This window comes from Eptatretus burgeri, chromosome 2, assembly GCF_056783735.1.
Source record: "Eptatretus burgeri isolate ZD-2024b chromosome 2, Ebu_testis_v1, whole genome shotgun sequence".
In the NCBI taxonomy this organism is placed as follows: Eukaryota; Metazoa; Chordata; class Myxini; order Myxiniformes; family Myxinidae; genus Eptatretus; species Eptatretus burgeri.
In genome coordinates, this window is record NC_140962.1 from 47,441,626 (window position 1) to 47,468,898 (window position 27,273).

General features: G+C 42.1%; 1 protein-coding gene across 1 annotated transcript in view; it reads right to left on the bottom strand.

Annotated features, from left to right (window-relative positions):
• PGM1 (phosphoglucomutase 1) overlaps nt 1-27,273 on the bottom strand; it is a 79,250-nt gene that overhangs the window by 21,405 nt on the left and 30,572 nt on the right. Inside the window, exons 3-9 of the mRNA XM_085869226.1 lie at nt 20,003-20,165; nt 13,767-13,913; nt 13,501-13,626; nt 13,201-13,391; nt 3,778-3,932; nt 327-442; nt 1-37 (exon numbers count right to left, since the gene is read on the bottom strand). The exon at nt 1-37 is cut by the window's left edge and continues 99 nt beyond it. Coding sequence (XP_085725352.1) covers nt 1-37; nt 327-442; nt 3,778-3,932; nt 13,201-13,391; nt 13,501-13,626; nt 13,767-13,913; nt 20,003-20,165 — 935 coding nt within the window. The remainder of the gene's footprint in view (nt 38-326; nt 443-3,777; nt 3,933-13,200; nt 13,392-13,500; nt 13,627-13,766; nt 13,914-20,002; nt 20,166-27,273) is intronic.

The window sequence follows — 27,273 nt, forward strand, 5'->3', positions numbered from 1 at the left end:
GCCCAGAGACCATCCTTCTCCCGAATATGGTCCGAGCCTGAAAAGCAAGCAGCTTTTAAAACAACTTTCTCATTTGACTATCTCTGTTCTAAAAAGGACACTTATAACATTTATGTTGCATGGGTGGCTAAAATAGCCTTTTACAAATTTGACCCCCTTTGGTGTACAAGTGTGTGTGTGTGTGTGTGTGTGTGTGTGTGTGTGTGTGTGTGTGTGTGTGTGTGTGTGTGTGTGTGTGTGTGTGTGTGTGTGTGTGTGTGTGTGTGCGCGCGCGCGCGCACGTATGTATGTATCTCATCAACAATCATTCTCAAGCATTATTCAACCTGTGCCAAAGCTTTCTTCTCCACACAGGGAGAGCTTGCCAGCATCCATCAAATTCCCAAAAAACTTCCACCCTGTTGGCGTCTCATACAACGTAATATTTTCTGATGCCGCCACCCTGCAACACCAAGGAAAACATAGCAGTCACAAAGAAATGTAGAGAGGGGACTTTGTTAGTGTCGAGGTTCATAAACATTTGCAAGCTTTTTGAAATAATTTGAATTCCTTTGTTGAATTATAATGGTTTTATTTCATTCAATTATAATACTTGAAGTTCAAGGTACATGTTCACATATTCTCCCTCTCAGCTCAGCAGTTAAACTTTGGCAACCAGGAAGCATTCATGAATTAGCGAATCCCATCACCGATATATATCCATGTCAAACATTAGTTAATGATGTCCAGAGCTTTTGTTTCCCACACTAATATCGAATTAAAAATAACAAGTGAAATCCTTCAATACAGCACGTGTGGTGAAGCAAATGAGTACACTAATGTTAAAATATGCAATTTATGCTTCTTCAGTTGAAAGACAATTAAAAAGCGTACTTAATAATTGAAATGTAAAAATCTTGTTATTATTGTGATAAGCACCTTTATATATAACAGAAGGAATGAAATCGTTCGATACAGCGTGGCAGGGGGCCGCAAAAGAATGATGTAAAATAAGAAGAACTTAGCTTTCAGCGTTCGGCGCGAAATGCGATGGTGGGCGGAAATGACGTCTTTCGTTCGTTCGTTCGAACATGAGAGGGGAGTGTTTCTTGGTTTTTTTCCATCAAGCAATAAATTGAATGGTTTTCACATATATAACACATTAGTTTCACAAATTTCCATTGAAATACTTGGGTATTTCCGTCAATTGTCGCCATTTCCGTCTAGGTTACGCACTGCCATCTACCGGACGACTGTCATTGGCTCACTTGAGGCACGTGGGGTGGGGGGGGGGGGACACCGGGGACATTTCAAACTCTGTGCGATTGAATACATCGCACGCGCTGTAATAAATTCTAAATGGGTTTAAAATATATTTTAAAAAAAACAAAAAACGAAAAATACTTTCAAGTCACACCAAGCTAACATGACGGCGAGCAAATATGCCTGTGGATTGCAATTACAATTCTAAATTCTCATGAACGTAATACTTCAGAAGAATATCAAGTAAGCTGTCTATCCCTACTCGTATCTGTTTGTTGACATTGGAAACCCCCCATTGGATTTTCAGTGATTGCTTGAGTAGGATGGTAAGCAAATTCTGCACTTCCCTTCGAGTCAGGCATAGAAGATTTAAGATATGCCTGGGTCAGCAAATTTACAAGGCTTTCTCATGTTGTCCTCGACAAATATAAAATAATATCAACATTGACAGCAGTGGTGGAGTGATACCCTGATTTACGTCTCCCCTTTCTACATCATTACATTATCAATACCACTACCCAACTTGTGTCACTTCAACTCACACTTACGTCGTTTTAAAAGCCATACCTATTATTCTCGAACGTTTTCAGAACTTATAAGACTGATAAAAATGCCAGAATACATCGCTAAAGTACCAAATCGGGAGATCGCAAAATCGCTGAAAGAAATACTGTACTTTGTGTCGCACACAAAGAAATGTACTATACTGTAGATTGGCTAAGAGGCATTGTAAAGTGTTACCTTAGAAGTGAAATTAGATGTTATTCGTCGAATGGATGCTCATGAACGTGCGGTTGATGTTTCTGGGTTATTAAGTTTGCCTCTGGCTACGGTGTGTACCAACTATAACCAGAGTTGGTGTCAAAGCCACCCAATGCTCGCCTGTTTATACATTTATTGTTTTTAAAAGACTAGTCTAATAATTAATTTTTTGTTATAAAGCATTGCAGTGAAGTCTGATCCAAATAATTTTAAAGCAATATATGTATTTGCATATTGCAATCAGTAACAAGAGCGCAAGTGAGCACAATATACGCCCGGACAAGAAGGTATATACAGAATTGCGCTACTACATGGAAAACAGCATCCTGGTTGCCATGGCAACCACTTTAGATGACGAACGTATGTCGCAACACACCGTTTCCACAGTCTGTACCTATGTACCAAATACGAAACGTGAAAGTTGAAAACTTTGGGAGTTAGCGTGCAGACAGGAATGGATGGAAAACAGCATCCTGGTTGCCATGGCAACCACTTTAGATGACGAACGTATGTCACGACACACCGTCTCCACAGTGTACCTATGTACCAAATATGAAACGTGAAAGTTGAAAACTTTGTGAGTTAGAGTGTGGACAGGAACAGATGGAAAACAGCATCCTGGTTGCCATGGCAACCACTTTAGATGACGAACGTATGTCGCGACACACCGTCTCCACAGCCTGTACCTATGTACCAAATATGAAACGTGAAAGTTGAAAACTTTGGGAGTTAGAGTGCGGACAGGAACGGACGGACGGACGGACGGACAGACAGACAGACAGACAGACGGACGGATGGACGGACGACCGGTATCATATAATAATACCGGACGACCGGTATCATATAATAATACCGGACAACCGGTATCATATACGCCCGATATATATCGGGCGTATAAAAAAAATAGTCTTCTTCTTCTTCTTCTTCTCTTCTTCTTCTTTCGGCTGCTCCCGTTAGGGGTCGCCACAGCGGATCATCCGTATGATCCGCATAGTGATTTGGCACATGTTTTACGCTGTATGCCCTTCCTGACGCAACCCTGGTCGCTTCTTACGACACAGGGATATGACACCTATTTTAACTGGGGTATACACCGGCCCAGTATACTGGTACTCATAAAGCGGTACAAAGCGTATAAAAAAATAGTGTGGTCGATAAAAACATTAGAAAGGAAAAAATAACTTGCACCAAAAACTTTAACATTTTCACGCTGACGCTGATGCTCACGCCGAGGGTATCGCTTTCGCTCTCTGTTCTTCGAACAGGCGAGCTAAAAATATTGATATTCATTGCAAGTCGTGGCTGGTTCGACCGCTTCCAGAAGAGGTACTGAAGGTAAGAAAATTCAAACTCTAAAATACGTTATTTATTTTAATTTAAATATATCTGGGAATTTTTATATTTTATTTATATGTGTATTTGAATATAACTGTAATTAACCAAAAAAAGGGTAATGTAGGTAAAAAGTGAAACACAATAGGTGAAGTGGTGACGTTAGGAACACCACCCCCCCCACCCAATTTCATTAATTATTATGAAAGAAATTGCTTCAATTTACATAATCTTGATATTCATCCCAACTTTCAGGAACACATCCCCAATGTAAAATGGGGTCGAACAGTATTACAAAAAGGAGAAAGTAAATTTAGTCATTGGGGACCATTGACAATCAACATAATGGTCACATTTTCAAGCCCCCCACTCTCCTTCCCCAACTAAATGAGCTTATCAGCTTCACCAATAACCCATTTCTGCCACCAGGTGATGTCATACCTATCCAATGCCCCACTGGTTGGCATGCTTCGAGCCAACCCGTGAACACCCGTAGACTGGAAAAATGGGATGCTGCCGAGGTTGGCAGCTATGACCGCAACAGAGTCAGAAGGATTGACAAAGAAGGCCTTGTGTCCAAGGATCATATTTCGGTCCTTTAGGATAGGGTAGTGGAGGATAGGGAAAGAAGGGAGGGGAGGAGAACAAAGGTTGATGATCTGTGTAACAGAGAATGAACATACATTTGGTGGAAGCAAGTTTGTCTAAACTGGTCAAAATTGATTTGAACTGATGTAGAAAGGTGGTTAAATTTAATCTTGATTAATTTATATAAAAACTAGAGGGGGAGCACTCGGTAGAGTGCAAAACCTCCGCCGCCAATACTGCTGGGTCACTTAAGTGAACCTGATATCCTATTAATTGAAGGTCAAAACGGATCAGACTCTACTGAACCACGATTGAATAAACTAAACTAGATTGACGCGCATGTAGAAATGAAAAAAATAAAATTGAATTTTTTTTGAAAAAAAGTTGCAAAATTTTTTTTTCTCTAACAAATTTTTTTTTGGGGGGGGGGTTGGAAATCACTTAAAACATGTTGAAATGCAAAAAAAATTCAAATTTTTTTCAAATAAAATCGAAATTTTTTTTGAAAAAAGTTGCAATTTTTTTTTTCCTAACAAATTTATTTTTATTTTGGTTGGAAAACACTTAAAACATGAAGAAATGCAAAAACAAAAATTCAAATATTTTTTCAAAATGGCCGCCATGGCGGCCATGTTGGACTTTGGACCAAGTCCAAAATCTAATGGCATGATCCTTGGACCATATCTAATCCCTCCACCAAGTTTCGTCGAAATCCGTCCAGGAGTTTTTCCGTAATACTGTTCACAAACAAACAAACAAACAAACAGACAGGGGTGAAAACAGTAACCTCCGTCCATCTTCGATGACGGAGGTTAACTAGAGGGGGAGCACTCGGGAGAGTGCAAAACCTCCCCACCAATATTGCTGGGTCACTCAAGTGAACCTTATATCTTATTCATTAAATATGATGTCAACAGTGCTGACAGTTATAGTTCTTTTCTCCAACATTTGGGGGGGGGGGGCAGGGGGGTTTGAAATCACCTAAAACATGTAAAAATGCAAAAAAAAAAAAAAAAAACATCGAAATTTTGTTGAAAAATAAGTTGCAAAAATTTTTTTTTCTCTAACAATTTTTTTTTGGGGGGTTGGAAATCACTTAAAACATGCAGAAATGCAAAAAAAAATTTCTTTTTTGGGGGGGGTAACAATTTTTTTGGGGGTTGGAAATCACTTAAAACATGTAGAAATGCAAAAAATGTATATTTTTCTTTTTTGGGGGGTAACAATTTTTTTTTTTGGGGGGGGTTGGAAATCACTTAAAACATGTCAAAATGCAAAAAAAAAAATTTTTCTCAAAAAAATTTTTGGGGGTGCGGGGGGGGTTTGGAAATCACTTAAAATATGTAGAAATGCAAAAAAAAAATTTCTCTAACAATTTTTTTTGGGGGGGGGGGGTTGGAAATCACTTCAAACATGTAGAAATGCAAAAAAAATTTCTCTATTTTTTTTTGGGGGGGGGTAACAATTTTTTTTGGGGGGTGGTTGGAAATCACATAAAACATGCAGAAATGCAAAAAAAATTAATTTTCTCTATTTTCTTGGGGGGGGGTTGGAAATCACTTAAAACATGCAGAAATGCAAAAAAAAAATGTTTTTTCTCTAACAATTTTTTTTGGGGGGGGGACCAAGTCCAAAATTTAATGGCATGATCCTTGGACCATACCTAACCCCCCCACCAAGTTTCATCGAAATCCGTCGAGGAGTTTTTCCGTAATACTGTTCACAAACAAACAAACAAACAAATAGAAAGGGGTGAAAACAGTAACCTCCATCCATCTTCGAAGATGGCGGAGGTTAATAAAAAGGCAGACTAATGCGTCCTTTTCTGTTGGTCGCCAATCCCGATAATATCGCATTTCCTTCTTTAACAAGTGTGCTGAAAATCAAGATGGCAGTAAAGTGGCGAAACAGAGGATGCAACAGCGAATAATTAGGTAGTTTCTTGTCAACAAAAACATCAAGTCTATTGAAAAATCAGACACTTGGACCCAGAATATTGTGACTGTCCTTCAAGGACATAATATTGAAGTTTTACCTGAGGGGCAATAAGTTTTTGAAAAATGGGGCAATGAAGAATGACATACCGTCGGACCCCGCAATTCATGGATTCGCCATTTGAAGACCCCGCGTATTCACGGTTGATAAAATGTGACCTGCTTCTACATTCGCGGCCCTGTGCTTTGTGTACAGTATTCTCATTTTCGCAGTATTTTGCAGTTTTTCACGAGATTTTTGATTTTCCCTCATGAATCACGAACAGCCGAGAACCTATTCCTCCTTTTCCCGTTGAAACAATGCCAAAACATTTGTGGATTCGACATTCACGGCATTTTCCAGGAATGTATCACGGCGGCGAATCATTCATGGCGAATAGCAGAGTCAGACAGCACTGCACTGGCTTCTTATGCATCCTAAATAATTATACACTGAAGGCACATGAAACCATCCACTCTGTTGAGAAAAGTGGAACCAACTTCCTCAGTCTGTTGACTCTCATTCTTCCCTCTGAGCATCAATTTGACTTCAAGATGCCTGTTCACCTCTTTCGCAGGTCATCCCACATCCACACTCGTGATCTTTTCTACCCTCATTAACACTTCCCAAGCCTGCACCTTAAATGGCAGGTTATTGTGTTTTTTCCCTCTTCCTCCACACACTGTTTGGATCAGGACGCAACAGGACAAAAGGACCAGTGGAGAGAAGGGTGCGGGGGTGGGGGGCACCAACAGCAAGGTTGAAGGACAACATAAAGGGAGACTTGGACAAACAGTGAGTGTGGGAATGAATGGGGGGGGAGCAGGAAAGGACGCATGTGTTGGACAGGATGGATACAGAAGGAAAATTAGAAAGGCACTCGGTAGAGCGCATACCTCCGTCACGCAATGCCTGATCCACAAGAACATATCAGGCCCAATATATTTTTGAAATATCATGCAATATATCATTTTTGGCCTTATCTCTCAATGGTGAAGAATCACTTTTAAATTCAAATAACTCTCGTATCCAGCTCTGGATTCGGATCTTCACCAAAATCTAATGAGTTTGTCCTTGTTACACACCGAATCTGTCCACAACTTTTTGAGATATTCTGCACACAAGCAGACAGAGACAAACAAACAAGAAAAAGACGTCATGCAGAGCCCGATACTTGCAAAATCCATAAAACAAATTTGACCTCAAAAATAATTGGTGTGATTGAATTCAATGACCAAAAATGCAACTCCTCTTCAAAATTCAAGCCAATCGGATGAAAATTGACAATTTTAGAAATTCGGCCTATGTTGACCTTTTGGCTAATGTTGGTGGACCTCAAAAATAATTGGTGGTTTAATTCAGTGTCCTGATATGCTAATCGTCTTCAAATTTCAATTCAAATCGGATGAAAATTGAGGGTTTTAGAAATTCACTGACCTTTGGCCTATGTTGACCTTTTGACCTCAAAAACAATAGGCTTCTTGCTTATGACAAACTCTAACATGTGGTGAAGTTTCATGAAGATTGGTTAAAAATTGTGACCTGAAGGTGATTGACAGAATAACACAATCGAGTGACCAATATACTTGAAAAAATCTTCGATTTTGAAAATAACAAACAGACAGAAAGGGGTGAAAACACAACCTTCTTCACCTTCGGTGGTGGAGGTAAACATAATGCTATTGACAACTTCGTCAGCGGATGCATAAAAACTGGAAATTGGGAAGGAGGGCTTGGGGTTGAGGGGCGGCGGTAATGAGGGAAGAAAAGATCATGGTTTTGGATTGGGGATTATCTGAGAAAAAGTCCAGTTTATCAGCAGCGGACTGGATTCAGAGATCTGTAAGGTTGGAGCAGAGGTCTCAGATATTGGAGGTCCACACAGTTAGGGACAGGGAAGGAAGCACTGTTAGCAGGATGCAGGAATGTGAAGAGTGAGTGGGGTAAGGAGAAAGTGTGGAGGGGGGGGAGGGAAGGAAGCTGCGAGGAGACAGGACGGGGGCAATTCTGGGAGGGGGCAGGACGAGGGAGAGATAGAAGAGGGTGGGGCAAGGCATATGCCTGGTGTTGGCTTAATGGTTAGGGTGGTGGACTTGAGATCCTAGGATCCTGAGTTCAAATCCCCCTTGGCTGTGGGGTTGAATTAATACCAGGTGGGGTTGACTCAGCCTGTCGTCCTTCTGAGGTCGGCAAAATGAGTGCCAGCTTGCTGGTATCCTGTCGGAGTGGCGACCCGTCCAGGATTTTACCCAATAGCCAAGGAGACTTCTTAGGAAGCACCAACGCTCTGCACAGAGTATGGTCCCAATGGATGAATGGATGGTGAGGAATTAAGATGGGAGGGGTGAGATGAAAGGGAAGATGGGAGGGGGATGTGGTCTGGGGGAAGTTTTGAGTCGGTGGCTTCAGGGGAAGGGGAAAGGGTGGAGACCTGAGGTGGAGGGATGCTGAAGAGGAAGGGACAGAGAAGAGGTGGGTTGGGAGGACACAGGCATGTGGGAGATGAAAAGGAGGAGGGTGCTGACATGGAGGGGTTTGACACCATTAAGATGGTCAACTTCATACCAAAAGGGCTACGGAACAACAACCCCCCCCCCCCCACTTTTTGAGTCCCCTGGACTCTGTATAGAATTGATTGATTAATTTTGTGTGGACAGTGGCGTGAAAACGGGAAAGCAGGGGCGGCCGAAAAACAGCTCAATGGATAGGTTATGAGCTGTAGTTGTGCACCTTGACACTGGTTTTTTGACAGACATGAAGATGCGAGGAAAAAACGGTATTTTTAATCGCGCTAATATATTATATTGCGAGACGCCAACCATGATGACGCTGCTAAAAAATCCTTGTCTTTCATTACCCTCATAACCCATTCCTTATTATTGTTTAATACACGTTTAAACCTTTAGCCCCTTTTTTCTGTGTTCCCATAACGGCCTTTAACAACAAGAACGATAGCTTCATGGTCCTCGGGGACTCATATGTTCAAAAGAACATCTATATTAATATTTCGGCACGCCCCTTTCTTTGTTCCACCATCAGATTTTTGTTACTGCATGAAATGAAACAAGCCTTGACATATATAGTAATGATATTATTGTCTTCCTTAAGAGGCCCTTCAAAATTCGTTTTGATGATTATGGTATTTAAACAGTTCAAAAACTCCATTTGCAAAATGGGAGGAATTATTGCACAAAAAAGAAATTAAAATGTTTCCCATTTTTTAGAGGACCACTAAGATGAGTTGGGGAGAAAACAGTTGAGTTCATACCTGACGAATTTGCACTTTCCATGTGCCGTAGTTTCTTCACAAAACCATGACTTTCTGACTAAGTACAAAGTATTTATTTGCTTTTTTTATACATGGTTGCCGTTTTGAAATTTTCATCGACCGATACCCGCTGCCCAGCCGGACCAACTGCCAACAAAGTATTGCCCGGTCAGTTACGGTTAAACCCAAAATCATGATCATCGTTTTAGTGTGGAGTTGAGTACTGACAGTGTACTTGGGTCTTTTTCTGGGTGGGTGCGGGATTGAGCACGTGCACATAAAATCTCGGGTCTCCACAGAGTGGCGTACAGGCTTAAGTTGTACTTCTGTTTACTACCGTAGAAAATCACAGAACCATCCGATCGACATGCTGTTAACAGTTTCAGAATCAGCTAAATTCTACATAACAAGATATGAATATGTAGACGAAACTGATCCAGCCTTTTGGATCATTTTAATGTAGGGTGCCCTGTAATTTTAATGCGCTCTATGGATCCTCCGGCACTCACGAATGGTACACGTTGTGTAGTCACTAAACTACGTGGTAATGTCATCGAAGTGGAGCTACTGCGGGACAGTCGAAGGGGAAAACCTGAATGATAATCAAAGGATAAAAATGATATAATATATTGTTTAAAATACTTTCATGCTATCTGTCTTTTACCATATGTTGCCAGTGACGCCCGTCAAAGACGGGCACCTTTACTAGTACCCTTATATTTTTAACAATATAAATAAGTGCCAACATGTGAAACATTCACCAAGGTGTTAGGGGAGGGGGAGGAGAAAGAGGACAGGGCAGTCAATAGAGCAGTGTGGAGAGTGACAATAAAGCCCAAAATGTGATTATAACCAGTAATATTGGAGGAATCGACTCCTGTAAAGGAGGTACGTAATGCATACCTCCATCACAAGAGTCGAAACGTAAAAAAATTTTCACTTAAAATTTGATAATGGGTCATTTCTCGTGGAACTCTTTGCCATCTTTCAACTTTGTGTTTGGTGGAAAGCGTGGGGATTTGCAATGGCGTGCCATAGACTTCGCTCCAGTTACTTATTTTGCCCGGAAGGTACACTGTGAATAAGGCTGCAAGGAAAATTATCTGGAGCAAAATCTCGCTGGAACTGTGTTCGTTGATTGAGGAGATGAGCAGAAATCTGCTCCCTTAAACGTACAGTGATTAGCCACTCATATTCAACCATCCTTTCACCTTTCGACGTCATACCCATTTGAAAAAAACACAGCAGAGGAGGCAAGAGCTAACAAGTCTAGCTTTTCTGTTTCAGCCAGTCATTGGTCTTAACTTGTGTGCCACACTGTGACTGTAGATATATATATACATTGACGACGATATGGATGGCCGAAAGCGGCGGTTGAGAGACAACGGCTGAGCGATATTTTTTGGTTTGGTATATTTGGTATTCTTGGTGACATTAGGATTCGGGAGGGAATTCCTGCAACAGACAGCGGCTCAGTAGCTGAGTGGGTAAAACCTTTTTGCATTACCTTCACTGGTATGGGTTTGACCCTGTGGCTACTCACTGAGGTTTTGATATAGGTCGCAAGAGTGGTCTGAGTTTCACATTTAACATGACATCAGATCTCTGTTTGTTATCTCAGAATGTGGTTGTTGTGTGGGCTACAGCTTTACCCTACCCCCGACCCCACCAAAAATATGCCTACTTACAAGCTCTTTTGAACATCTATCTTTGGTTCTGAAAAGACAGCAGCACATCTAATCCAGTCCAGTCCAGCATACATACAGTGATATATGCAAGGTGACTGGAAATATAACAACGGAAAGTCTTTTCACAAAGCTTTACATTTTTACACTGAGCAATATGTCAAGTTAAGGAAGAGCAATTATTTTCTATGTAAATCTTTTATAATTTATACAGGTTCATGGAGGATCTGCAACACAAATTATGCGCACATGTGCGTACAAACACAAGAGACAACAATGAATTTGACTTTAGGTAAACACAGCAACTAAACTTCAGGGAACTGAGCTTCGTCAAAACACAGCAACTGAGCTTCGTCAAAACACAGCAACTGAGCTTCGTCAAAACACAGCAACTGAGCTTCGTCAAAACACAGCAACTGAGCTTCAGGGAACTGAGCTTCATAAAAACACAGCAACTGAGCTTCGTCAAAACACAGCAACTGAGCTTCAGGGAACTGAGCTTCATAAAAACACAGCAACTGAGCTTCGTCAAAACACAGCAACTGAGCTTCAGGGAACTGAGCTTCATAAAAACACAGCAACTGAGCTTCGTCAAAACACAGCAACTGAGCTTCAGGGAACTGAGCTTCATAAAAACACAGCAACTGAGCTTCGTCAAAACACAGCAACTGAGCTTCAGGGAACTGAGCTTCATCAAAACACAGCAACTGAGCTTCAGGGAACTGAGCTTCATCAAAACACAGCAACTGAGCTTCAGGGAACTGAGCTTCATAAAAACACAGCAACTGAGCTTCAGGGAACTGAGCTTCATAAAAACACAGCAACTGAGCTTCGTCAAAACACAGCAACTGAGCTTCGTCAAAACACAGCAACTGAGCTTCAGGGAACTGAGCTTCATAAAAACACAGCAACTGAGCTTCGTCAAAACACAGCAACTGAGCTTCAGGGAACTGAGCTTCGTCAAAACACAGCAACTGAGCTTCAGTGAACTGAGCTTCATCAAAACACAGTAACTGAGCTTCAGGGAACTGAGCTTCGTCAAAACACAGCTACTGAGCTTCAGGGAACTGAGCTTCATAAAAACACAGCAACTGAGCTTCGTCAAAACACAGCAACTGAGCTTCATAAAAACACAGCAACTGAGCTTCGTCAAAACACAGCAACTGAGCTTCGTCAAAACACAGCAACTGAGCTTCAGGGAACTGAGCTTCATAAAAACACAGCAACTGAGCTTCGTCAAAACACAGCAACTGAGCTTCAGGGAACTGAGCTTCGTCAAAACACAGCAACTGAGCTTCAGGGAACTGAGCTTCGTCAAAACACAGCAACTGAGCTTCAGGGAACTGAGCTTCGTCAAAACACAGCTACTGAGCTTCAGGGAACTGAGCTTCGTCAAAACACAGCAACGGAGCTTCGTCAAAACACAGCAACTGAGCTTCAGGGAACTGAGCTTCATCAAAACACAGCAACTGAGCTTCGTCAAAACACAGCAACTGAGCTTCAGGGAACTGAGCTTCGTCAAAACACATCAACTGAGCTTCAGGGAACTGAGCTTCATGAAAACACTTTGCAATCAAGTGTTTTTTTTAAAGAGATTAAGAGAACAGGAAGGCAATGATTGGATGGCAACCTATGGTTATTTTTCCATGCTCCTTTTAAATGCTGAGCATCAAGCAAAGCAGCACCACATGCCATTTTTGAAGACTTTGGTCCGACTCGGCCGGGGTTGGAATCGGACCTCCGACTGCCCAGACTCAGAGTGGATACTCTAACCATTATGCCACTGAGTCTGGTTATCGAGTTACTTCACAAATAATCAACAATTTGTTTCTTGTAGCATCATTTCTTGCTTTCATGATGTTGCAGTTTTATTTTATCGAAATATCTCTGGAGAGCAGTGAAATTCTCTGCAGACAAACTAAGCTTTGGCCTGACTGGTCCAGCTGACCAGTGAAAAATATGCAAAGACCTAATCTTGCTCGGCTTTCATCTTTTAATAATCTGTAAACACCTTTCATTCATTTGCCGTTACTTAATCTCGTTGCCACTCACAGAGCATTTTTATAGCTGTGCATCATATTACATTTCTACAGCTGAATCTCTTAAAGTTTCACATTACATCCTCGTAATTATGTATCGGTGACATTTTGACCTTCACCCCGAACACTCCCCAGGTGCCTGAGTACTGGGGAATGTCGAGTTTTTTTTGATACAAGAGTCCCTTAGCAGGCATGCCAAGTTGGGTCGAGATCAGAAAACAAAAACTGGATGATGAGTAAGTGAACAAACAGACTATTGTCATCAAGTGTAGATTTTAATCAAGTAATTTAAAAAGACCATTCAGCTCACCCCGTCACCATCAAATGCTGCTCCAAAGTCATACTCTCCGGAGGACATAGAGGCCACAAGGTCAGCAGCATATGTGAGGTTAGGGTCAGGGTGGTGACCTCCAAAGTCCTCTTTGGGAACACAGTTTATGGCAGAGGTTTCTGGAGCTCCAAGCTCATGACACAGGACCCGCTTCACATAAGGTCCCATCACTGAGAATTCAAAATAATAAGAAAAAAAAATAATAACAATAATAAATATGCACAAATATTGGGTGCTCGAAGAAAAGCAAGCGATAAATAACGTGAAGCATAATCGAACCTCCGTGCATAGCATCTAACCGGACTTTAATTGCATGAGGCCCCGAGAGCAACAACTTGACAGCGTTAAAGTCGAAAATGTTCTTCAGCATCTCCGTGTAGTCTAATACAGAGTCCACTATCTCCACTGTAATTAGAAAACAAAAGGGAGGATGAGTAGGGGGGGGGGAGAAATGAGATGAATGTCAAATTAATGCAATCACCTGCATTTTGGGCACAAGTTCAATGTACAAGCATCGTGTGTATAAGATATAGCACACAGCCCACCTATGAAGGGTTTGTCCTTATTCTCAATTGTGAAGGTCTGTTGACCGATGGCTTTAAGGTCCACAGAAATGTCAGGGCAGATAAGATATGCCTGAAGGCTTTTGCTGAGTTCAAAAATCTTCCCTGTAACATTTTCAGGAGCAGGACCTGAAGAATGCACACGTCAATTACATCTGCATCCTCGTTCATCTTTTATGTGGACAACTACTGATTACACACACACAAAAATGGCAGAATTTTTAACCTCCCCCTCTCCCCAATGTATCATGTACACATAGCTTCATCCTTCCTGTGTAAAATAGAAAATGGAACGTTGTCATCACACTCTAATTAATACCACTGTGCTGGACCATCCTCTGCTACGATGACAGCTTAGGCCAAACATGGAATATTTGTTTTTGATAAAAGAGCAAAAAATACGAGCGAATAGGTACTTGGGTTGCACATTCCATTTTTACCTCTGCCATCTAAGGTGAACGGAGGTTATGTTTTCAGCTGTCTGTTTTTCTGTGAGCATGATACGTCCAAAAAAAAAGTTATGGACGGTTTAGGACGAAACTTGGTGGAAGGCTTGGGTGTGCGACGACGACGAATTGATTCGAGTTTGGTGAATATCCGGGTATGAGATTTTTTTTCCAATTTTTCAAGTGATTCTTCACCATTGAGAGATGGGGCCAAAAATGATATCTAGCATATTTCAAAAGGTTGTGGACAGATTATGACAAAAAAAAAAAAACTTGGTGGATGAGTTGGGTAAATGACAAGAACACCATATTTTTCAGTGTATTAACCGCACCCCTATTTGTCACCCTCAAAAAATATATATATAAATTTTTATTTTCTGATCGAGATCTAAATACGTTTGCACATCAACTTTAAGTAGCACAAAATGAAAAGTTTGAAATACAAACGAAGCACAAAATTATCAGAACATTTACATCTTTTTTGTAATTCTGTCAAACCTTTTTGGGGGTAAAATCAAAGTCCAATTACTTCGGTGGACTTGCTCTTGCTTTGCGACTGACATGTACCCTAAAAATATAACGGTCAGCCAATATGTGCCTTGACATGTTCCCAGTTTACCCATGAATATCCAGAATTTGGCAGGCTTGAGACAGGAATGCCACAAAGTGTTGTGGGGAGGCATTTTGGTGTTCATCGGAACACCACAGTCACTCTGGAGAGGTTATCAAAAAAAACTGGCAACATCAGAGACCGGCCACATTCTAGGCGACCACGTGTGACCATCGTCAGGATAACCATATCGAGTTGGTGCACCTTAGGAATCGGTTCCAGACAGCAAGCTTGACAGCTTGCAGCATCCCTGGCTTGCAACCAAAGGATACTGTCAGGAATCGGTTTCGTGAGCATAGCATCCAACGACGACCAGCAGTATGAACAATTTTGTTGCCACGTCATCGACATGCAAGCCCAGCTTGGTGTAGACGACGTCTGAGGTTCAGGAGACAATATTGGGCTGCTGTCCTCTTTACAGATGAGTTGAGGTTCCATCTTGACAGTAATGATGGCTGTTGTCACATTTATCACTGGGAAGGGTAACATTACACTGACACGTGCGTTGTGCAATGTTGGTCATTCGGCAGTGGAAGAGTGATGGTATGGGGAGGGATCACCGCACATCACAGAACCCAGCTGGAGGTCAATCGCAATATGACAGGTTTTCGGTATCATGACAAAGTTCGCCGTCCTCACGTCCTCCTGTTCCTGGTCGTCACATCACACTCCAACAGGATGATGAATGCTGTCATGTCGCATGAGTAGTCACTGACTTCGAGCCTCTGGAGACATGACATCATCACGCAACAGAACGTTCCCACAGTTCCCTGGCCAGCTGTTTCACCTGATCTTTCTCCCATAGAACATGTGTGGGATGAAATGGAATGACGATTGCGCCATCTTCAAAACCAGCTGGCAACATTGGCCCAACTGCGGTAGGCATTGGTACCGATCTGGAATGACATCCCTCAAGACATATTCAACCATCTTGTGTCCTCAATGAAGCGCCGTTGCCGAACATGCAAACTGTGTCAATGCAAACGGTGGTCACCAGTTACTGAGCTGTCAACTGAATTTGGACCGCAACCCTCTTTGAGCATCTAGAGACATACTTTGCAAATGTGTTGACATTCTCATCTCGATTTCATGTTTATCAAACACTAAATATTGATATTGTTACGGTTGTGGAAATTCGCATTACACCATAAAGAGTCCTCAGGTGAGATATATCGATAAGTCCATGTGTAGTTAGCCCAAACCCGTTGTATAGAGGGAATATGTGTGATCCATCCGGGCTGCGACGCTTTGAGTTAGCCATTTTTCTGTTCTATCTTTTATTTCAAACAAACAGCATCTCAACAACCACGCCATCCCCACCACAGCGCCAACCACACTACAACCACGCCACCTCCACCACCTATGCTACCACATCTTCGCCACTCTCCATTCAATAACCACCATGTGGTAACGATCTCCGCGGAAGAACAAAAACCACCAACGATGCTCGTGGGCTTTTCCCGCCATTTTTCCCCGCGCTTGGTGTGAAGGAAGGGGGAAGGGCAGCTTGCCGCCAATTGGTGGATGAACAGCGTGAGGCGGTCAGGGTGAGGGAACGCCCCTTTTCGAGAACCTTCTCAAAGGAGGGTGGAGCCGAAAACGGGGCGGGGCGAATGGACGGAGCCGGCCCCTACAAAAGGGAGGAACGAGTTGGTTCGGGGGTTTTTTGGTTGGTTGCTCGGTTGGTTCGGAGTTGTGTGGAGTTCGAAGTGAGCCTTCTGGTTCGGGTCGCGAGCTCGTGGTTCCTGCCCTGTTCGGCGATCCTCGCGCGGGCCCTGGGACCCCGTGCACGAGCGCGGGAAGTAGCGCTGAACGAGCCCCGTCCGTTCCCCCAAGAGCCCCGTCCGAGCTGTCAGGCGGACGACGCGAGCTACGCACGGGAGAAGGACTCGACGCGCCCAGGGAAGTCGCAACTTCCTTTTCTTTTGGGGTTTTGTGTAAATGTCTGTGGGTGGCGCCAGTCCGTAAAGTAGAACTGTGTAAGTGTTGCCGTGTGTAAGTCTTATTCGGTATTAACTCTGCGTCGTTCGTGCTTTTGTTTCTTTTACACAAAAACTGTATGGCTGTATATACGTGCTTGCTTTGTGTCTGTGTGTGTGAATAAAGTGCTGCTTGTTGAACTGTTTTCCCGCTTCGCTTCGTCTTTTCCTTTTATTGAACCTCCATCTTGCATCACGTAAGGGGTTCGTTGTGGGTTTAAAACGCCCGGTTATTAATCGGAACCATCAAGGCCGACGATAACTCCGCTCGGTTATCCCTGTAATACGGAACGAACCGCTTAAGCGGTTCGTGTCCGGAGTCGGCCTGTGGCGTGGTACGATCGCCCGGTCGACCACTCGCGCAGGTACTGAGGTAGGTCGAATTTGGCGAGCAACCCTATCCTGCGCGGATGGGCAATTGGCACGATCGTGGTGAGGTTAAACCTCCACCCGTGAATAACTCCCGGCGTTGTTCCGAAAGGGTCACGACTGAATTGTCTGTTCCGGTGGGCGAGGCGGCCGCCATTCGAGTTACGTGGCCGATCGCATGCCGGGCGGGCCAGAATTCGCAACAAGATGAACAAACGACGTGATGTGCTTGTTTTCAGTTCTCATTTCACAGAGGTGTAAATGATGCACAGGAACTTTTTCCACGAGTACACAATATAATTTGAGTGCGTTTGTTTGTTTGTTACCATCACAAGAGAAGGTATTGCATTTGGGCTTGTTTGTCTGGCTGTCTGGCTGCACATAATGTGCAAATGTATGACACAAACACCACCTGGTGGTAGCCAGGTATTACACAATTTGATTGCGAGTATTTAAATAAAGTACGTACAATTTGATTGCGAGTACCTCTATAAAGCAAGTCCTCTAAAACTGCACAAAACAAGTCCTAGTGAGGGGCTGCAATTTCTGATTGCTCTTTATAATTTGTTTGTATGTTTGACTTGTATGAACTCCTGAATCACTGGATGGAATGAGATGAAAACTGGTGATTGTACTCAGTGTGTTCACAGGAAGGTTTTAAGCAACACAATAATTAATTGTCCCCAAAGTTCAGGGTGGAGGGGATGGGGGCCAACCACATTTTCTATGTAAATGTGCATCATATAGCACCGCTCCCAATGTGAGTGGGGTATTAAAGTCATCACTAGAATGGCACTCAGTCGAGTGCAGGCCTCCACCAAGCTGAACAGTTTATATTTTGTATCTCACTGACAGTCCGGATCTTCACCAAAATCAAATAAATTTGTCCTTATCACACACCCAACCTGGACACCAAGTTGTTTGAATACATCCATAACCTTTTGAGATATCCTACTCTCAGACAGACAAACAGGGGTGAAAACACAACTTCCATCCACCTTCAGCGGCAGAGTTACTAAAATAACCCAATTCTCAACATGAAAACCACAGCTCAGTTTGTTTGTGTGCATGTTTGACATCCAGTATATGCAGTCCAGAACCGCTCTATCAAATGAGTTGAAAACTGGTGGTTGTTCTCGGGGTGTTGGTTTTAGTTGACTTTAAAAAATTAAAAAAAACAACAACATCAAAGGCCCCTGGGTTTTGGATGAAGGAAGAATGTCAATTCTCTCTTTGTAAATGTGCATCATATAACATCACCTGGTGGAAGCCGGTATTACAAGTCATAATAAAATATGCTGATGTCTGTAAGGACAGGTTATATGCTTGTGTTTTAAATTGAGAGAATCTTATAAACAAAGAAATGACATTTAATATTTTATTATATAGCCTGTCAGAAAATGGGATGGTATGGGAGAAGGTGATTATCGTCAAAAAGGAAGTTGTGCAGCGATGGTTATTGGAGAAGGAGGGTGGGGATGAGAAGTCATGTTGAGATATTACTTCCAGCAGTGTGCAATATGCAGTATCCATGGTTGGTTGGTGTAAGCAGATTAAAGAACCTATTACTTTGAATAACCACTCAATTTTTGTTACACTGGCATAGTCTTTGGGTTTAAATGAAACACGAGAGCTTTTCAAAGACCAGAAACCATTTCATTGAAATTATACTGGAAACAATTTTAATAAACACGAGGAGAAAAAAATAAAATAAATAAAATAAAATAAAAGGTAAATCTGAACTTATCACAGCCAGCAAGGCCTTTGTCCACAGCTCATATTGAGGTCCTGCTCTCGCATCTGGGCCGACACCCCTACTTCATACCTGTCACTTCTGGATGGTATGGAATTCAAAGCTCTCACAAACAGTCATCTTTCACAAAGAAGCAGAAGAAAAGAGCCTGCTAATTTCTCATTGCAGACAGGTTTGGTGGCCTCTTTGTGTTCTGTGGTCTCCTTAGGTATTCATCCCTCTGCCCTTTCATCCCTCCATGTCACAACTGTTCTTCCAGCAATGCTTTTCTTGTGAAACTCCCCAAAATCCAAGTTTTCCGATTACCTCCACTCCTTTGTTCCTCTCTCCACCTGCTTATGGAACCTACTTCCTCAGTCTGTTGCATCGCACTCTTCCCTCCAGGGCTTCAAGATGGCAGTGCACCATCACCTCAAGTCATTCTCCATGACATTTTAACCTTCGCCCCTGACGGACAAATCTATCCCTGATATTTTAGATGCTCACTAAGCACCTCCCACCACGCATCATCACCACTCCCCCTCTCCCAAGTATTTGCGTGTTACAACATTCCCTTCCTTCTTCTCCCTCATCATCCTGTTGGACTATTCTCTTGTTGCGTCCGTGTGCTGTCCTCAATAACCACCTTGCAATAAACACAGGCAAATTGGTTTCATCTGTAGTCTCAGAGGTTCAGGAGTGAAGTTCGACGAAAATGCTCTTGTAAATGTGTATTGTGTCATGTCATCCGGTGATGGTGTTCATTATAAGGTCGAACTTGGTCCATGTGCCAAGTTTGGTGGCAATTGGCCCAGTAGTTTTGGCGTGATTGGTGTTACACACAGACAGACAGAAAATGACATTCATTTATTAGATACAAGGACTGAGACAAATGCTAGCCATCTTCCCTCCCCCTCCCAAATGTAATAAATAAACATGCATATGTGATATGGCCCTTAATCACAACAATCATTATAACTACCAGAAGACAACATTTCTTTATCAAGTCATCGAGTCATATTTTCTTGATCAAGTCAAAACATGACAGAAAAGCCAAAAGAATGGCAAAGAAAGAATCATACCTCCATTAGCAGTGTTGAATTTGATGCCAAAGTCTCCATTTGGACCACCTGGGTTGTGGCTCGCTGTGAGGATGATTCCCCCAATGGCCTTGCGTTTACGAATGGTGCAAGAGACGGCCGGTGTGGAGAAGATGCCATTCTGTCCGATTACCAAATGGCCCACCTGAACCACAAGAGTAAACAGCATTACCTCAGCAAAGAGCAATTTGTACACCATGCTCTATACAGAGCGTCAGATGCCGAAGAACTTTCTTTGGCTAGAGTTACAATCCTGGACGGAGTACCATTGCGATGCAGGATACTTGACTGACATTGCAGGGATTTGGAATTTGGCGAGGGTGTCGGCGATAGCTCGCCCACTGTAGAGAGATAAACTTCTGTATTATATTGCACATGGTGGTCCATTGGTCTTATTCAATCCCGAAAGGAAATTACATTCTCGTCAGTTTATGTTCACGAGGTTGGTTTGTGTTGTGAATATACATACACAGGGTGTCCACAAATTACCGTTCCAGAGTGAAATTGTAATGAAAAAATTAAATGTGACACAACAATGTAATGTGAGAAATGTTCTTTCACATTCAGCAAAGTTTTATTGCTAAGATCATCATCTGAATCCAAATTGCCTGATGGGGACTGCGCTCGAACAACTCACGAATATGTTCAACATTCTCACCACTTCAGCATTGCCAGCCTGCCCCCTTACTCTGCAGGATGCTACCAGTCTCCATAAACGTTTTGTGCCACTCATAAATCATTTTTCTCCATGGTGGCTGCCTTCCACAGGTCATCCTGAAGCTCCGTTGAACATGTGTAGCCGATTTGGTTTTTATAAACCAGGAAACACTGCACTTTTTCTTGTGGTGATGCCATTTGCATTCATGTGACATGTTGTCACAGGAGATGCCTGGAAATGGAAATAAAAGTCATTAACATTTTGAGATATGTTCGTTCACATGCAGCAAACCGCATTGTGGTATCCCATTAAATTATTTTTTTGTCGCAGTTTTAATTTGTAATGGTAATTTGTGGACACCCTGTATGTCATTGCAATAGACTGCATGTTAACGGAATAAATTTAAATACAGTTTAAAAAAGACGTTTGGACCACACTCAAGTTTGCTCCATCTAAGACCATTGCAAATGTCCATTCCCTGAAGGGTCAGGGTGATGAGAGATGGTGAAAGTACGTACATAAAGCATCATCCAATATTCGAGTCAAATCTATAATAGTAGTGGATGCAAACCAATTTTCTCTTCCTTTTCACACATTTTTTAGACGACCCAACTTTGGTAGCCATTGTAGGCAAAAACTGTCAACAAAAACAAAAGAACAAAGTCAAATTTAGTGATCTTTGACTCAACGAGGAACTTTTAGCATGGAAGAAAAGACGTCCGAGACATTTGGATTCTGAGTCCATTCTTCAATAAACCGCAATTGTAAAAGTTCAACAAAACCCTGTTGGGAAACCCCGTTAAACCAAAGCTAAAGCAGATTTACATATTATGAAACCAAAGGCAAAACAAGAACAGCACTCGATAGGGCACATACCTCTGCCAGGCTGAACAGTTTAAGTTTTTTTTTCTCCCACTGATAGGTCAGACCTGGATCTGGACCTGAACCAAAATCAAATCGGCTTGGTCCTGTCACCTAACCAACTCATCCACCTAGTTTTGTTACAAGTCGTCCACAACGTTTTGAAATATCATGCTATATGTATCGTTTTTGGTCCCATCTCTCAATGGTGAAACATCACTTAAATATATATATATATTTTTTAATTCTTGTATCTGGATTTGGATCTTCATCAAAATCGAATCAATTCATTGTCGTCACACACCCAACCTATCCACCAAGTTTCGTCCGAATCAGTCTGCAACTTTTTGAGATATCCTGTTCATAGAAAGAGACACAGACAGACGTGAAAACATAACCTCTGTCCACCTTCAGTGGTGGAGGTAATGATACCGCTACAATTTTGCATATAAATAATGTTATTGGACAAGGAAAAATATACCATTAATTTTTTTCCCCTTAATTACAGACATCACTGCCAAAAATGAGTGGAAATGACTTTTTCTTGTTTCAAGGGAATTGTAAGAACAATTTTCGAGTGGCTAGAATACTTTTCTTATACGTCTCAAAATTCAGATTGGGGGGGAGGGGGTGGGAGAATATTTTATTCATGAAAGAAAAAATTTCTTCATGAAAATATATCTGAGATATTTTCTTAAAACCAGATTAATTTTTTTTTGAACTCTACCCAATTTTCTTATTTCAAGTAATACCACACAGTTGATATTTTTGATTTATTCATCACCAAAGAAAAATCAAGACGATGATTGAATGGAGCAGATTGTGTTGAAGAAAACTCACTCACAGGTTCTTTTAACAATTTATTTTAACAGAGTTAAATCACTTGATTACATACGTATGTATAGAGGGAGGCACTCCAACAATTCCGGAATCATCTCTGACAAAGTCCTCAACGAGTGTCCCTTTTATACACTCAAGCAAATCAATGAACAATGAGATTTGAGCAAGACAAGATAAGATCTGCTGTGGAGCAAAATTCAAAGCACAAACATCTTTCTCAACAATGATGAAATCCAAAGCCAGCTTCAGATAACAGGTACTTATAGGAGGATAAAATATATTTATTTTTAAATATAAAAGCTATTTAATCATGGAACCAAGTAGTTCTTGTCAATTTGATTAATACATAAATAATCATTTGTAGAACACAAAGAAAATGAATCTTCCCAACAGGGTCTTCTCAATTATAGAATGTCACATTGATTTTAATCAATATTGTGATATGGGCAGAATGCTTTCATGTTATCAGATTGGTTACAACTTAAAATGCTTCAGCCGAGAGGTCCAAAAAATGCTTTTGGAGTACAGAAAAGGTTGTGACTAATTCTCTTACATGATTTCACATTCCACATGGCTTCTAATAAAACACAACTACTTCAATAAGCATTAAACTTGTGCTGATTTAAGTTTAATTAAAACACAATGCAAAAACTTGGAAATGTGAATTAATTGCTGTTCATTTAACAAGTTCTATATTTTACATTGCAAAAGTGAAGCCCAATGGAGTAGCCTCGCAAATGACAACATCTTATCTCGCAAAACCATGCATTTTGCAAGAGCACTCGGGCTTCACAGCTTGTCATGAGAGAAACCAAGCTATTAAAATTAGATAATGTGTTTTATAAAGTGCAAAATGTAACATAGGATGAGTGTATAAAAATACACGAAATTCTTTCAATTACAACATCTTTCACAGGCTTTAGTCAATTTAATTAATAGACTGTGTTTGGACTTTATCTGCTTGCAATTTTTAATGCTTTGATTTGAAACCCACTTCCACAATTGCAAGGACATATTAAACGAGAAGGGACTCACCGAACATCCGCGCAATGTAAAATGTGACCAAGTCCTCAACTCTTTCCCCCCACAAGCCTTAAGTCATCAACACCTCATCCTAAACCCAAGTCCTCACTCACCCCCTTCCAACCCTCAGGCATCAATCCCCTCCCCACTCCAAGCCTTCAAAACCCTTCCCCAACACAACTTCTCAACTACACCCCCCCCCAATTTTGCCCCATTGTTGCTCTCACCCCTCCCCACCCCCACCCAAAGTCCTCACCCTCCCACTCCAAACTCCAAGGCATCAATCGCCTCCCCACTTCAAGCGTTGAAACCCCACCAAAATCCTCAACTTCCCCTTTCCAACTCAGTCCCATATTTACTCTCCCCATCCCCGTCTGAATCCCAACTCTGTCTCCCTCCTCCTCACCCACCTCATCGTTTTACGGCCATTTCCATGCTTGTATGTGTAAGCTGTGGTGCGCCTAATGGCTGCTTTCCAGGCTACACGATCCTTTGCTCGCCCTCTTGTTCGGCCTTTAATTTTAATCGCATGTTTTCTTCAGACGGCCTCTAGCTTTCCTTCCATTCACATTTATAAATCTCTTCGCACAGCAACCCACCCCCATCCTTTCCACATGTCCAAGCCATTTCAACCTACCCCTAAGCATAACTTCACTCATGCTTTCTCCACCTAACCTATCTCTTAATTCCACATTTTGTTTCCTATCCTTCAGTCGTGTCACACATCCACCTCGCCATTCTCATTTCATTTCGTTCACACCTCCGTTCATCCTCCTTTTTGATCACCTATGTTTCACTGCCAGACAACACCACATATCATGCTTCTAACACAAGTTGCATAAAGTTTTCCGTTGAATTGGAGAGAGGTCCCTCTTGATGTCAATAGGGGCAACAACTCCCAAACCTTCCTCCAACCACTTCTAATTCTTGCAATTGCTGCTGCTTCCACACCAACACCTGCACCAATCATATCACCAAGATAACAGAATTTATCTACACATTCCAGTGATATATCCCCACAAACTAACCTTTCCACTCCAACTGGAGCCACTTGTTTACCTGGGCAAACAACATATTTGAACTCACGAACCACGTGCAGTCTACCCCTGATGCCACGACACCTCTCGTGCACCCAGCAGTTGCAGGATTTACACAGCACCGAATTGCTACTTCCACCTTTTCTACAGATAGCACAGTGCCACCTCCCCCCCCCCCACACATTTCCTTCTCCCCCACATCACGAATCAGTACTTTTGCTTTCCCTGTATTCACTTTCAGTCCTCTGGCCTCCATACTGTATATTTACCCATTACCTCTTACACACTGTCAGCTATCAACACTAGGTCATTAGCATACAGGAGTTCCCAAGGTAAGCCTCCTCTAAACTGTGATATAGCCTCAAGAACGATAATCAACAGGATTGGGCTCAAGAATGATCCCCTGATGAACACCCACTTTCACTTCAAAATCCTCACTCCGCACTCCATTTACCCTCACAGAAGTTTTTGAGCCATCATACATCGCCATAACTATCCACACTAACCAATCATACACATGTAACTTTCTCATGGACCATTGCACCACTTCCCGAGGCACCCTATCGAACGCCTTCTCAAAATCCACAAATATAAAGTGCAGTTGTCTCTTCTTCCCCAGATATTTTTCCTCTAATTGCCGAACTATAAAAATTGCCTCTATTGTGCCCCTTCCTGGAATGAAACCAAATTGCATTTCATGTATGTTCCGCGCGGCCTCCGTGCCTCAGAGTGAATTCCCCGCAACTACACGAAAAGTCATGCGGCAGACAATAAAAACGATCACTTTGAACTTTTCTGTCAATTGACAACCAGCGCACGACATAAAACAGAAAGAACTTTAAAATGTAGTTTATTGAATCCCACTGTCTACGACGCAAGTGCAAATTTCGTCCAATAAGAAGTCAATCAAAAATAACTCATCATGAACCCTCAGTAACTGTAAAATCCATCACAGGAAATACAAGTCACGTTCAATGCTTTTTAAAACTGAATCAGTTACACACATATATTTCAATGCACTTCAAATACTTCCACAGCTATTTGTAAAGTTGCTTTATAAGGGGGTGTAAGTTTCCTTTCTCTCACGTGTTAATACACCCCTTTTATAGGATATGTGCCATGAATCAAAGTCAGAATTTTGCAGTGTCACATTGCAATTGATGTGACAAGCAATTGATGAACCTTGCCATGTCAAAACAAACGCAGATGAATGGTAAACCGTGTGTATGGAGTGCGTGAGTCCCACGGGAATTATCTCGCAGAAAGGAATCTCAATGCAACCCCGGTCGTACCGTGAGAAGGAGTGGGGAGGAGGGACGACCTTGATGCGAGCTGCCCAGAGAAGCTATCGGCGTGGGATGTAAACGTGAAATTCTTTTGCACCCCGAGTGCTGCGTTGGCTCCTCGTGAGCACAACCAGTCTGCCAGCAGGGGTGGATCCAAGCACCAGCAAGGTGCACTGAATCACAACCAGGTCTGTGGTCAATGTGTGCCAGGTCTGTGGTCAACCCGGATCCGGATACAAGGCTCATGATGCCATCGCAACCTGTCCCTGCTGTGCACAGTTCGCTTGGCCCTTACTTAGCAACACAAATGTCTTTGCACTCCGCTGCTCCAAGCCTCCATATGCTGTTGCAGCTGGAGCTATGGTTCACCTCCAAGACCTCCTTCTCCTGAACGCTCATCACTTCAACTTTTATGGCAACCATGCTTGGTCAATCCTGAAACAAAGCGACAGTCTGAATTCAAAGATTGACCAAAGATTGACCATTGGTTCGGACCATTGCTTTTCCATCACAAATCTTCCACCCAGTACAGATTTCCCAAATGTAGAAGTGAAGCTCTCACATAACTCGAACATTGTAGCCTCAACAAAAATAATCTTCAAAGTTCAGTTGATAATCCATCTCGATGTCACGCCAATGACGCACTCAGTTGTCTGTGCACGTACCCTCCCCCCCCCCCCGCCAATATGTATTGCATTTATTTAATTCACTGTCACTCGAGTTGCCTTTCTCAAAGTTACTATCAGAGTTATGTGATGCAAATTGCCTTTAACATAAAACGTAACACATCCAACTCGAAGGGCACTCAGTAGAGCACATACCTCCGCCATGCAATGCCTGATCCACGAGACCTTATCGGGCCCAATACATTTTTGAAATATCATGCAACACAGTACGACATCGTTTTAGGCCCCATCTCTCAATGGTGAAAAATTACGTTAAAAATTCTAGCAGCCGGACCCGGATCCGGATATTCACCAAAATCTAATCAATTAGTCCTTGTCACACACCGAACCTGTCCACAACTTTTCATCCGGATCCGTCAATAATTTTTTTTTGAGAAATCCTGCACACAAACAAACAAGCAGTCATAGACAGGTACTTACGAAATCGTCAACTTGACCTCTGACCTTGTCCAATAAAAGCTGTCTCAAGAGAAGGTAGCAACGCAAACCAGAAGATTCTACGATGATTCTGTACCAAACCATCAAAAATCGAATGTTTGACCTCACCGTGACCTTGACCTTTGACCGATTTTGACCAAAATCTAATCAGCGCTAGCCATCACCCTCCTGAATCACGTGGTGTAATTTGACATTGGTAGCTTCTTCCGTTCTTGAGTTATAGTGCCTACAAACAAACACACAAATAAAAATGGCCCATAGGGCCAGGACTTGACGAAATTCAACAAGATCGCGTACCATCGAGAATATTGAGCGATAATAGGTATTTTTGGGGTTAAACATAGTTTTTAGGGTAAACAAACAAAAAAATTAAATTAAAATACCTGTCACCTCCGTAATCCGTAATGGATGTGACCAATTTTTA